Genomic DNA, 13,633 nt, shown 5'->3' with positions numbered 1-13,633 from the left:
CATCATGATCCTACTGTAATCTGCTGTTTATATTTCTGAAAAGCTGCTTCATAGCTAAGTTTTTGAACAGATGAAAACAAAGATCCCCAGTTTTAAGCATGCTAGCTTGCTGAGTTTCTCGCAGTGTCATCAGAAGTCAGTGACCTTGAGGTCAATGGGACTTACTTCTGGGTAAATGTGTATGTTGCTACTTCCTATGTCCACCCCTGCATTAACCCTCTTTTAAAAAATAACTGGTAGCCTCCTGCAGTAGTTATGATCAAAAAAGAAAATGCTTTTGTGTGTGTGGCATGCATATTTCTTGACGAGCCACTGTTTAGCTTACGAGTTCTCACCTTCTTTCTCTGTTAGGTGAGCAACAGCCCCCTCTCAGAAGAAGCTGTGCTTGGCTTTGAGTATGGAATGAGCATCGAGAGCCCCAAATTGCTGCCTATTTGGGAGGCTCAGTTTGGTGATTTCTTTAATGGAGCTCAGATAATATTTGATACATTTATCTCTGGAGGTGAGATTCCAATGCCAGTGCCAAACAGAAATGCATTTAGATCTGTTTTTATTATTCTTGCTTCCTCACACGTGCTTCCCCTAATATCTCATCACTTCAGACTTTCTTTTTTATGTTGCTCCACATTTAATTAGGTTTCATTTTTATTTTAATGCTTTGTTAGCCACCTTAAGTGAGCTTCTAAAAGACAAGGCTTAAATTCTATTTAATTAATAGTTTCATTTGGGCCATTCACAATTCTAAATACTCTACTAGGGAGTAAGTCTCATGGATCAGACTTATTTCTGAGTAGACATACATAGGATTGTGCTGTTGGCTGATCACTCAGTGATTGGCAGCTGAGTGTATGAGCTGTTTTCATGGAAAAGCATTGGGTATGCAGTGGTATTGAGTGATAAGAAAGTCGTTTCTGTTGTGTATAGGCTTTGTGGTCATTTCACACATGCAGATCATGCTATAGCCCTCAGGTGTCATGTACAGATGTGTGAGCTCAGCCACAGTAGAGCTGACTTTCAGCTTGCAGCTTAATGTGTTTCTTATGTCCCAGAGGAAGATGTGTGAAACCTTTGGAATTGCAATATTGTAGTGTTTCAGAGATCTTTCTGAAGCAGCACACTTTGTTCTTGGGCTGCTATGTAAACAATAAGAGGAAAGTGTAAGTGAATGTTCATAAAATCTGACTTCTGTATCAATTGAAGTGTATCACAAATGGTCTTTCCCGCAGCAAGAAGAGCAATTAGATACTATATTAGCTGAAGGATGGGTAAGATCACAACATAGAAAGTGACCCATTCTGAGTGATGAGGATCTTCTTGTGTGGACTGTGATAATGTATAATCCTGGCATCAAAAATGAACCAGTCTTCCTTTCTCCACTCCAGGGGAAGCAAAGTGGCTTCTACAGAGTGGAATAGTCGTTCTTCTCCCACATGGGTATGACGGTGCTGGACCGGAGCATTCTTCTTGCCGAATTGAACGTTTCTTGCAGGTAGCCAGACATGACATGTTCTACAAGCTCATGCTTCCCATGCTTTACATGCATAAGGTTCCGGGTTCAATTTTTGGCATCTCTAGGTTCATGGAGGATAAGGCTGTCAATGGCTATGATTGTTGTTATTTACTAAATTTGTATGCCGCCCTTCATCTGTAGATCGCAGGGCAGTTCACAACATAAAAATACAACATAAAACAAAAAAATACATGATGCAAACAAGAACAAGCACAAGCCAATCACACTCCCTCTCCTCACCCATGATGGTTGTATATCACCTCCATGATCAGAGGCACCGTACTTCTTAATGTAAGCTACTAGGAAGTGAGAGCAGGGAAGGGATCTTGGTAGTGGGCTGCTGTGGGAAACGGGGCCTTGGGCTGGGTAGCTGTTCCTGTTCAGATTCTGGGAAAGGTGAGGCTGACACTTCCAGCACTGTCTTATACCACATCAGGTAATTTCCAGCTCAGCTATGTTCAGACTTGGCCAGGATGAGAGAGGTGCTTTTTACATGGCTATGTTGTGAAAGATTGTTCTAGAGAATCTGTCCTGCTACGCACCAGTCAATTGTAGAGAAGTTTGCAGACACAAATTGCCATTGCAATTTATAAAACTACAAGTGAGGAACTCAAACTATATCCTTGTTCTTCCTGTGTGCAGTAATTATTCTGTCTGTGGTGTTTCTTCCTGTTCTTGTAAGATGTGTCTTTCTTTCCCCTGGCTGTTGCTATAAATAAAAAATTGTCCAGTAGCACCTTAGAGACCAACTAAGTTTGTTCTGGATATAAGCTTTTGTGTGCATGGACACTTACCCCTTACCTTTCCCGCCCCGACCTGGCCACAGTGATCCATGCGACAGTCATCTCTAGGCTTGACTACTGTAATTCGCTCTACGCGGGGCTGCCCTTGAAGCTCTCCCAGAAACTCCAGCGGGTGCAGAATGCTGCAGCGAGGCTCCTCACGGGGTCTCTGCCACGGGAGCATATTCACCCAGTGCTTTTCAAGCTGCACTGGCTCCCGGTAGAGTACAGGGTCAGATTTAAGGTGCTGCTTTTGACCTTTAAAGCCCTTCACGGCCTCGGACCCTCGTACCTATGGGACCGCCTCTCCTGGTATGCCCCACGGAGAGCCTCAAGGTCCATAAATAGCAACACCCTAGTGGTCCAGGGCCCTAAGGAAGTTAGATTAGCTTCAACCAGATCCAGGGCCTTTTCAGCTCTGGCTCCGGCCTGGTGGAACGCTCTGCCTCATGAGACCAGGGCCCTGCAGGATCTGTTTTCTTTCCGCAGCGCCTGTAAGACAGAGTTGTTCCGCCTGGCCTTTGGCTTGGAGCCAATTTGATTCCCTCCCTCTCTTTCTTTTTTCTTTTCCTTCTCCTCCTGCGATGAGGCTACATTTTAATATTTTAATGTTTTAATATTTTAATATTTTAATGTTGTATTTTAATTTTGTTTTTAAGTTGTAATCATTCAACTTGTTTTTATTATTGCTTGTAAGCCGCCCTGAGCCTGGCCTTGGCTGGGAATGGTGGGGTATAAATAAAAATTATTATTATTATTATTATTATTATTATTCAGATACTGGTTGTTGCTGTTATCCATCATGCCTTGGGCAAAGCTGATATCCCATTGTTGTTTCAGAAATTTCTCTATTGCTCTGTCCCTGTGCTCGTTGTTTTGCAACTTTAAAAACAGCAGCTGTACTTGTTTTTTTTAATTTGTTTTGCATTTTTTGTTCATTGTTTCACAGATGTGTGATAGCTCAGAGGAGGGTGTGGATGGTGACCATGTCAACATGTGTGTTGTGCACCCAACAACCCCAGCACAGTATTTCCACTTACTCCGTAGACAGATGGTTCGAAACTTCCGGAAACCTTTGATTGTTGCTTCTCCAAAAACTCTGCTCAGGTTGCCTGTGCGTAGAAAGATTTATTGCTTTGCTTGCTACTCCTAATTATTCTAAAACATCACTTGTTAGCACAGCCACATACTGTCAAAATTAGTTTTTTCATGTAGGTCCTGTAACTTCCTTTGTAGTTCCAATAACATATGGGTGAATGGACCTCTGGACGGGGGCAGCGGTGTGGTTAATTCCTACCTGAATGTTGCCAACCTGGGTGTGGGAGCTAACCATGTTACTGGACCTACACATGTGATCCCTTTGTATGTACCTCAGGTTAAGAACTTAATTCGTTCCGGAGGCCCGTTCGTAACCTGAAACTGTTCTTAACCTGAGGTACCACTTTAGCTAATGGGGCCTCCTGCTCCGCCGCGCGATTTCTGTTCTCATCCTCAAGCAAAGTTCTTTAAGCCGAGGTACTATTTCTGGATTAGCGGAGTCTGTAACCTGAAGCGCCTGTAGCGTGAGGTACCACTGTATTACCAAAATGCCATTGGAAAAAAAGCCAGGGAAGTAAATCTGTGTTGCTCTGGATTCATCCTATGCTGTATTAGGCATAAGATGTTTGGAAGGGTCATTTTTTTTATTTGACTCTATATGGGTGCACACACACAAACATACCTACATTATTGAACATAATCTGTTATTTAAATGACCTTTCTATGTGTTTAATATTTTACATTTCATCTAACTTCTAACCCATTCCTCAAAATTTTTATGTGAAAGATCTATCACTTCAGTGGGACTTGCACTTTTGACTATTCATGGATGTTTATCAAGAATCTTAGACATCTTAATGACCAAACAGTTTTATTAGCTAGTATTTCCATACTTGTTCCTAAGTTGTCCCCAGCTAGTCATATAAATCCAGTGCTTTTTTCTGGGGGGGGTGCGAGGATACGAAGACCCCTCAACATTTTGTGACTCCTAAGTTTGGCCTCATTGAGGGGCAGTATTTCAATATGAGAAGGAAAAAGAGTACCCCTAAATATTTCTTTTAGGAAAAAAACACTGTATAAATCTAATGGTTCTGAAATTTGTCATGCTTAGACACTTTACAGTTGCTGAGTGAAATATCTAGCTCTTCAAATGTACTTGATATGCATACATTCAGCCCCCCCCTTTCCTTTCTCTAGGCTGCTGCGTCAAGCTTAGTAGAAATGGCCTCAGGAACAACGTTCAGACCAGTTATTGGTGATTCGACGGTGGATCCTAAAAAGTAACTGGAACTGCGGTCTTGTATTTAGTATTCAACATTCCAAATAGTAGCAGGCAGTAAAATAGCATGATAGCACATGAGGAAGTGAAAAATTTAAGCATGACGGAGACTCATAGATTTAGAATGAAGATTAAGGCTTCAATCCTATACCTGCTTACCTGGAAGTAAGCCCTGTTTAATGCTGTCAGGATCCAATGGCTTGAGTAAAACATGTTTCTCTGATTTAACTAGATGCTTTTGGTTATGTCCATAAAAGACAGGAGGGGGGTGCTGGATATTCAGCCTTTTGCTTTGTGGGTGACTGGATTACCAGCTGGAAGATTGACAGGGGCCTGCCATTGCCATATTGTGCTGGCAGGATTGTGTGTATCTGACATGGTCCTATGGGATAGATTGGATGAACACATGTACTGTTACCTGGAGACAGGTAGGGATGTAGGGTGCATGTACAAGTGGCAATACCCACCTGGTCCCTGTTTGCCTGTGCTGAGTCTCCTGTTCCCTTTGTGCTCAGGCCCCTGGGATGTCTTGTTCCCTGTAAAGTCATAGGTTTTGGTTGTACGTGCCTATGGTATAAAAGCAGAATCATTATCTTCATATTATTTCCTAGATTTATATCCTGCCCTTCTTCCAAGGCAGAACAAGAGCAATGTTTTAAACCTAACCCCCCCCCAAACACCTCTGTGGGGGGAGTGCCCAAAGTCACCCAGTGAGTAGTATGGATGACCAGGAGTTTGAAGCTGGGTCCATGCATAGCCCACGGGTGAGCAGCCTGTTTTATGCAGCCTTAACATTTTTTATGCTGCACTCAAGGTCTGAAACTTCCTCATTCTTCTCTTCCATCATCTCCTTATTTTTCATAATTTAAAGTGTTTCTCCCCTCTTTCTATGTAGCTTCTGAATAGCTGGATATCTTGTGAAAATAAACTGACTTTTAAAAAATGTTTTCCTTTTCCTTAAGAAAAGAAGCCCCACTCCCAGCTGTCTGAGACAAATTGGCAGGCTTCTCCCATATTCTGTGTCTGTAAATGCTTCTCTTTCCCCTCCCTGAAGTATATATTTTAAGCACCCACTCTATTATTCTGATTGCAAATTGTTTTAACTAATTTTAATACTGTATTCTTAACATGACATGTAACCTGCCCTGGGACCTTATAGTGAAGGGTGGGTGAGAAATCTAGTATCTAAAAACAATATTGTAGTACACTACAGTAAAGTAGGAATTACTTTCACTTGCTTTTCAGAACCATAGGTGTATTGGTCTTTTTATTATTTTATATTATTTTAAATCCCATGCTTACTTATTTGAGTAAAACCTCATCAAACTCAGTGGAGCTTACCGTACTTCTAATTAGACCTGCATACGGCTGGGAATTCTAATCTGAGGTAACCATGGTGAAAATTGGAGTAGGGCAGTCTTTATTCCAGAGTAGTTAATCCAGAACGCGTTTATCTTTGGCTCAGCCTAGTCTCTGTTCTTGTTCCACCCATTACTGACATGCAGTTCCTGAAATATTACTCCTGAGAGTTTACAGCACTCTAAAGAAAACAGGTTGCCCATCTCTGCTTTAACCACTACACTGGCTCTCTTTTAAGTTAATCAGACATCAACACCTGGGTGTGTGAATGGAATAGAGGCACGGTCTTTTTAGGAATTGTATTTCCTGAGCACTTAAATCTTCTTAATGTATTAACTCCATTGTCTTTGGATCCTTTAAATTATTCCAACCTTTCTTCCGTGCAGTGTGAGCAGAGTAATTCTCTGTTCTGGAAAACATTACTATTCTCTGTCAAAACACCGGGAGATGCTTGAAGAAAAGAAGCAAAATACAGCAATTATCAGATTAGAAGAACTGTGTCCTTTTCCGATAGAAGCTCTTCAGCAAGAGATGAAAAAATTTACTAATGCAAAAGGTTGGTGGGCTCGTGACTCTTCAAAAGGACTTGGCCAAAACCTGTTCACTTAGCTGCTTTAGACTAATGTGCTGCAGTCCTTTGAGAACAGGGGCTCTAACGCTTAATAATAAGAGGCTGTGGCCAACATTGACTGAACATATAGAGACCTCCCCATTTGGCCCACCAGGCTGTTTTCCCAAAGCCACACCCACTTGTGTAGCGTCAGGTGTGGGGAAGGTAGAAGCTGATGCGGGGGGAGTTCAATCCTGCTCAGCTTGGTTGTGCCATCCAGTTTCCATGTGGTGTCCAAATCCTGCTTGGATAGTATGTTGCACCCCCAAACACACACACAATTGAGGGCCAATTATGGCAGTTTGGCAAGACAACCCACCTGTCAATCAACTATTATCAATATGACATCAGATGATTGAGACGTGGGTGGTCCTGCCAACTTGTCAACGTTGGTCCTCAGGGGAGCTGGAGATAAAGATCTGGCCCACCAGGCCTAAAAGGGTTTTATTTATTTATTATATTTACATATAACCTTTATCTTCCCAGAAGCACAAATGGTTGCACATGTTTCTCTTCCTCCCCATTTCATCTCACAACAGCCTGTGAGGCAGGTTAGGCTAAGAGATGGCGACTGGCCCAAGGTCACCCAGGAAGCTTCATGGCTGAGTGGGAATTCAAACTCTGCTCTCCATGATGCCACACTGGTTCCTCTCCGCTGATATATAAGCAGAGGAGAGCCTATGGATTAGCCAGAATTCATAGGACAAACCAATACCTATTGTTGCCTCTTATTTTTTACTCAGAATTTATATGGAGTCAAGAGGAGCCACAGAATATGGGGCCCTGGGCGTTTGTGTCACCAAGATTTGAGAAGCAACTGGCCTGTAAGGTAAGATTCCAGTATTCTGTGGCATTGGGGTAAGTTACTCATTAGCTGAGCCTTAAATGCCTCAAATCAGTTTTTGCCATTCTTGCTACCACAATGGACTGAAGACTAAGCAGGTTTGTATTTGCTTAGACCATGGGGGTCCACTAATAGGGCTCCCCAGGTGGTCTCCATGGCCAGCCTGAAGCAGGCAGGGTAAGGTGCTCCTTAAGGTATGGTAACCAGATGTCCCCGTTTCCCAGGGACATTCCCCGGATTTACAAATCTGTCCCCGGACAAAGTCCGTCCCTGGAATGTCCCCGGATTTATATTTTAAGTGTTGTAGATTTATTACTAGGGAATGAATGTTGCGTGATTGGTTCAACAGCACAAGACACATCATATGGGGACTTCCGGTGAGGCAAAATGGTGGGCGCCACGGCAGCAAACAGCTCCTGAAGCCAGCCAGAGCCAACTTCGCTACCAGGCTGTCTCTGGGCTGCTGAGACTGCCGCTGCCGCCGCTACTGCCAAGGGGGAACCGGGGATGCCTGGCACGTCAACTGGGGGAACCGCTGACCCCCTCCCCCACGACCTAAATCAAGCCGGGAGCGAGAGCGCCTGGCCACCCAGCCGACTGCCTAGCGGTGCTCCAGGGCCAGGAAAGCCCTGGAGTTGATGCAGGGAGAAGGAGGAGAGGAGAAGGAGAAGGAAGAGAGAGAGAGAAAGAGGAAAGAGAAAAAAAGAGGGGAGCCCCAACCTTGCGAGGGGGAGGAAAAAGTGTCTCCGGATTCTTTGAAAAAAATCTGGTAACCTTACCTTAAGGTAACCTGGTCCTGAATTGTTCATGGCTTTGTATACAAGAACTTCGAACCTGGAGTTATGCATATCAGTTTGAGTTCCATGATAGGCAGAACATAAATGTTATAATAGTAATGGATTTTTACTGATTGATAGCATTGTATTCTAGCAGTACCTATAGGCAATGCTAGAACTTTTTAATGTTGCACACCACCCTGGGAGCTTTTGATATATAAGTTGAATAAACAACAACAACTTGGATTTCAGTGGAATTAAAACTGAAATCCTCTCTCTACTTTTTTGGGAACAAAACCCAATAAACACAGTGAGACTTCCTTCTGAACAATTACAGGCCTGTAAAACATACCCAATACATTTTCTTGCAAAATGTGGGAGACTTTTGATCAATTTCTGATCTTTTAGAGGAGCTTTGGTTCTAAACCACATAGGAGCGTCCCACTTGTCTGTTTTGCCTGTGGCCGGCTTGAGGAGCTAGTTGTGCAGTTCTAAGGGGGTCTTATAATGTTGGCTTCCTGAGATGTATGCTGAAGCCAAGACAGAGCCATAGAAGAGAAAATAAAAAAGGGTGCATACCGGTTATGTAGTACAGGTTTATCTTTCACAATAATATTGTTTGCAGAATAATGGTGAAGACTGCAGTTGTGCACATAGTTTGGCTTGGACTCCTATTCCAAGTACATCCACTAGGGAGTTGTTGTTGCTTTTGGCATCCGTCTGTCTCAAGAGACAATGGAGTGCGCCTTTGTGGGTGAAAGCAAAGTGCTGGAGAATCACAGCACCCACTGTGGCTGCAGAGACTGGTAACTTGTAGCTGCTCCCTCCTGTGTTTTGGCAGCGCTGAAGTGACCACTGCAGGGCACAAGCCTGGGCAGTGCCTATGGAAATTCTGGGCTGCCCATATGACAAGACCCCCTCTCATCCTCACTGATGAAACCCATTGAACAGAGCCAGGTTAATTCCGAGTAAACATGCTAAGGGTTGTGTTGCTCCATTTGAGTCAGGTAGCCTGTGTGCAAGATTGCAGCCCAGTTTATTAATTTAATAACTGTTTAATTTGGGCAGAGAATAAGTAGTTTGTAATGCTGCCTTTCCAACTTCATTGCAGCTCCATCTTGTAAGTAGACCTGCGTTACCAGCACCTGCAGTGGGCATTGGAATGTTACACCAAAAACAGCAGGAAGACCTTCTCACCAAAACATTTGCTTGAGACCTATGAACTGCGTTAATTCTTGAAGGTTAAAACAAGGTCTTAGCGAATGAGAATGTTACAAACCTGAATGTGATCATGAGGCATGTTGTTTACAATTGTATATTGGGTACAAGCCAGCTAAAGTTCATTTCAGTGTATACTTAAGCATGTATTTAAATCTGCGCCCTTGGATGGAGCGTAAGTGCATTTATCTGTATTTGGATCTTTCCTATTGCAATTTGCTCATGTTTAGGTAAGAAATCTTTTAAAAATAAAATAAAATAATTTTTAAATTAAACATCTTCATGCAGCTCCTAAAATCTGAGACTCATAATGATACCCATCATGACTTCCCACTTTTGTGCATTATTTGTTGATGGCAAAAGTGGCAAGATTTTGTATTTTTCATGAGCAAAACCCTTCTAAATTCAAGCACACCAACTCAGACATGTCATGCACAGAAGGTTGACCACAGCTGAGTGCAGCTCTCTGTCTGGAAAAGGATAGCTACCCTTGGCTTAAATCATGGTAGATTATTGTAACTGTAGTTTAAAAAGAAATTATTAAAGCTTGCTGGGTGTTGTTGTTTTTTTAATGAGTGGGCCTTGTAGGTCTAAATTATAAAAACAGATGTGATGGGAAAAAATGTTCCTCAGCTGTATAATTTCAGGCAGTAGGTTGGAAAATAACTCAACTGAGTGGATGGGATCCCTGCATATGAAAAACTATCATAATCTTAATCCTGACATCCAGGGCTTTTTTTCAGCTGGAATTTGCCAGAACTCAATTCCATCACCTCTCAGGTGGGTGCCATTGCCCTAATAAGAGAACAAGAGAGGCATGCATGGTGGGATCTAGAAAAATAGCGCCGCTGACATCTATGGTTCTGCGTGCTGTGAATTTGTTTTATTGGGAGTATTTATTCAGTCATGCAATCCCCTAGCTAAAGTCAAAAGTGATACAACCCAGGGATGGTTTTACCAATACATCTGTGTTACTTCTGGGCCTGGCATGCAAAAAATTTGCCTTATGCTTTGCCCCGGCTGTCCTCAAGTAGAGATGGGAAGGCCTGGGAAAAACCCAGAAGAATTGGGGGGGAAACAGTTTTTTTCCGCCTCCCCCCTCCGGCTTCAAAATTTCTGGAAATTTTACATATTTAGTCTTGCTGCAGTTGGTGTACATGTGGGTAGCAGCCCGTTTGCAGGGCAAGGAGCAACAGCCCCTCTTGGGCTTAGCTTCCAGCAGTTCCAACTGCAAGGAAGCTCATTGGGCTGGAGCACTGGCCTGAGGGGGCTGGCAATGCCCCTTTTCTACCCCGAAGTGCCATCCTCAAAGGGACAACACAAAATTATTCCCTGTGCCTTGCATTTTCCATTGTATTCTTCATATCTGCAATCCAGGCCTTAAGTGGGTTGTGAAGTTTTCCCAGTTGGTTCATATGTCAAGAGTAGTGACTGAAGAAATGTCATTTTGTAATGTTTTACTGCAATGTACTTCTAAGTTAGCCTGCCTACCTTTATCAGAACATTGGGAGATTTGATCATGTTCAAGTACCTGTATTTTTCTATAGTGCAGCTAAGATCAGTTTCTGGGGGATAATTTAGAGTGAGAAAGTAAGTGTTAAAACCTTCCCCAGCACCACTGCTCCAATTGTATTCAGGCTTGCAACTATTTTACTTTATAGTAAAACAAGGCAATGCCAAAGTATGGGGCAATATTATCACAGGGCTCACTAAGAACTTAATACCAATCTTTGAATACTTTTCTTGAAATTTTGCTATATTGCTGCTTTCTAGGAGAATGGGGGGGGGGGGAATGACAATATAAATTTAATATGTTCCATTGTAATAAAAATGAAACTTCTGGATCACTTGGAAGTCTCAAAGGTTTTTATTACTCAAATAAAAGGCTTACATGGCTGGTTACTTGTGCAGCCCAGCAGGCAGGATCCCTTGTCCTCTGGCACACCCTCCCCCTTCTTACCTAGTATGGAGCCAGGCAGGTACATATATCAACACACTTTGGGCAAGAAAATTTCCCTCCCAAATGAGCATTTTCTTCCTCCCCATCTCTCATATATGCTGCTACAGAAAGTACAGCAGATTCTTATGTGCTCAGCAGTTGGCCCAATAGCATATTGGTGAGAAAGCAAGAGTGGTTGCCGTGTGTGCTTTTTAGATATTTGTGCACCTGAAACAAAATATCAAATCAATGTACTCTTTCTCCCCTGCAACTGTGGGCGAGAGCATACCCTCCATCCACATGCACAGATGGGAGATTGAGTCTTCAGGAAGGTAGCAATTCAGTAGTTTTATGGTTTCCTAAACAGAGTTACCTCCCCAATTCTCCCCTCTCCCGTGTTGCAAATTTGGGGGCGTAAAATCATGTTCCTATTGAACGATGGCTAAAGCTGGCCTTGTCTGTCAAATGTTTCAAATAGCTTGATAGCATCCGTTCATGAGTTATTCACCACCAACAGCATATAGATCAATATGGCTAACTTGACCCGACAATCCATCACCCCCTTTCCACACACGCAAACAAATCTTACTGCAGTTTATCAAAGGCAATCAACCATTCCCTGCCCGCTCTACTCTCACTGCCAACATAAACCAGCAAAGAAACAGAAAGAACCTGCCCAAGTGAGGCTGACACAAAAACCTCACATACACCAATTTTGAAAAAAAGGGAAAATAACATGCACATTTACCACCCCCCCTCTCCCCACCACCCTCTCCGTCCACCTCTCCCCCCCCCATGGAATGGAATTTGTGCATATGAAGCTCACACATTCCCCATACTCTTCTGTTTTCTTTTACTCACCACGTTATGCTTCTGCAATTTGTTCAGGCACCAGTTTGGAGTGAACTGGACAGCATTGGGTTTTGGGGTGACAGCTATGACCCCAGGTTTGAGTAGCAATTGCTGCAAAAGTGTTGGTTTTGGGGTGATAGCTGTGACCCCAGGTTTGAGTATGTTGTAAGCCAGAAAATAGCTTATCTCCTGAGTTTACGCCAATAAAACTCAGAAATGTGAGGAGTTAGGAGTCCAATGTTTATTGCAAAGCTTACAAAAGGTTACAGTCGGATCATTCCACAAATCTGCAACCCTGCCCAGTGGTCCAGGCAGTGGTATTTATAAAATTTCAAACAAAGCATCTCAATTTCCACCAAACATACATCATTACCTCATTTCATGTTTAACACACATGCACAACAGGCACTGGCAATTTCTGCTGATTATGCTCTGATTCCCACCGGGTTCTATTACATTGTATTAGTGTGCATGTTGGGAACCTATATTATGTATAGCCATTTGCACCATGTAGCAACTTATGTTCTAGCTTTGAGTTGTATCTTTGTGATTCACATGTTAGCTGTATTTCTGCCCCAATTTTGGGGGTGGGGGGGCAACTTGCAAAATCATCAGTTTCATAAAGTAACAGGCAACCACAACATCTCTATTGGCAGCACTCAAGGATTTACAGGGGTACACATTATCACATTTATTGTGGCCCTTTGGGCCACTGCCACAAGTAGAATTTGCTCAATGCTATTCTGTGGTGGGGTGCTGTAAAACAGGGGTTGGCAAACCTAGGCCCGGGGGCCGGATGCAGCCCCCCAGGCTGGTAAATCCGCGTGTGCCTCGCCGTGTGGGGACTGACTTCCGCAACGCTGGCGCGGCTTCGGATCGGCTGCTCGTCAACCAGGCCGGTGAGCGTGCACAGCGCGTCCTCCTTCAGGTCCGGAGGCAGCAGCGGGACTGGCTTGCTTGCCGGGTATTTATATTTTTCAAAATACAGTCCGGCCCCCCACAAGGTCTGAGGGCCAGGGGACCGGCCCCCTGATGAAAAAGTTTGCTGACCCCTGCTGTAAAACGTCGTGTTTTCGCGGCAAAATTGTTGCCACACTTTGGAGTGAATTAGACAATGCTAGGCCTTGGGGTGATAGTTTGACCCCAGGCTTAATGAAGAATTTCTCAGCCACTGCAAAACGCGCAGTTTTCGCAGCAAAAGGCTGAAAACAACTGCAGCAGTTTGGCACCGGTTTGGAGCGGATAAATAAATGAATGAAAAATACAAAGCCCGTCAAATTAAACAAATAAATAAAAGCGCCCCTCAAATTTAATAGTAAATAAATAAAGCGCCCGTCAATTTTATTACACAAATATAAATACATTTAAATTAAATGAAAGCGCCCCTCCAATTCAAGAAGCGAGTGCAAACCAGGTGGCGCGACTC

The 13,633-nt window shown here is 43.2% G+C and overlaps 1 protein-coding gene across 7 annotated transcripts in view; it reads left to right on the top strand.

Moving 5' to 3' along the window:
• The window catches only part of DHTKD1 (dehydrogenase E1 and transketolase domain containing 1), a 64,035-nt gene that overhangs the window by 12,212 nt on the left and 38,190 nt on the right, over window positions 1-13,633 (top strand). For 4 of the 7 annotated variants that reach the window (XR_014516760.1, XR_014516761.1, XR_014516762.1 and 1 more), the window contains exons 11-17: window positions 352-502; window positions 1,383-1,489; window positions 3,242-3,406; window positions 4,528-4,610; window positions 6,355-6,524; window positions 7,322-7,407; window positions 9,310-9,595. Coding sequence is in view for 2 of the 7 variants with exons in the window: in XM_083464163.1 (XP_083320289.1) it covers window positions 352-502; window positions 1,383-1,489; window positions 3,242-3,406; window positions 4,528-4,610; window positions 6,355-6,524; window positions 7,322-7,407; window positions 9,310-9,411 (864 nt within the window). In the remaining 5 variants the exon portion in view is untranslated. Of the gene's footprint in view, window positions 1-351; window positions 503-1,382; window positions 1,490-3,241; window positions 3,407-4,527; window positions 4,611-5,220; window positions 5,374-6,354; window positions 6,525-7,321; window positions 7,408-9,309; window positions 11,264-13,633 lie in introns of those variants that run through there. The other 3 variants (XM_083464163.1, XM_083464162.1, XR_014516764.1) reach the window with 2 other exon arrangements.

This window comes from Podarcis liolepis (genome assembly GCF_965112155.1).
Source record: "Podarcis liolepis genome assembly, chromosome: 10".
Taxonomy (NCBI): domain Eukaryota; kingdom Metazoa; phylum Chordata; class Lepidosauria; order Squamata; family Lacertidae; genus Podarcis; species Podarcis liolepis.
Note: the sequence above shows the minus strand (reverse complement) of the source record. Positions and strands in the feature narration are given on the sequence as shown.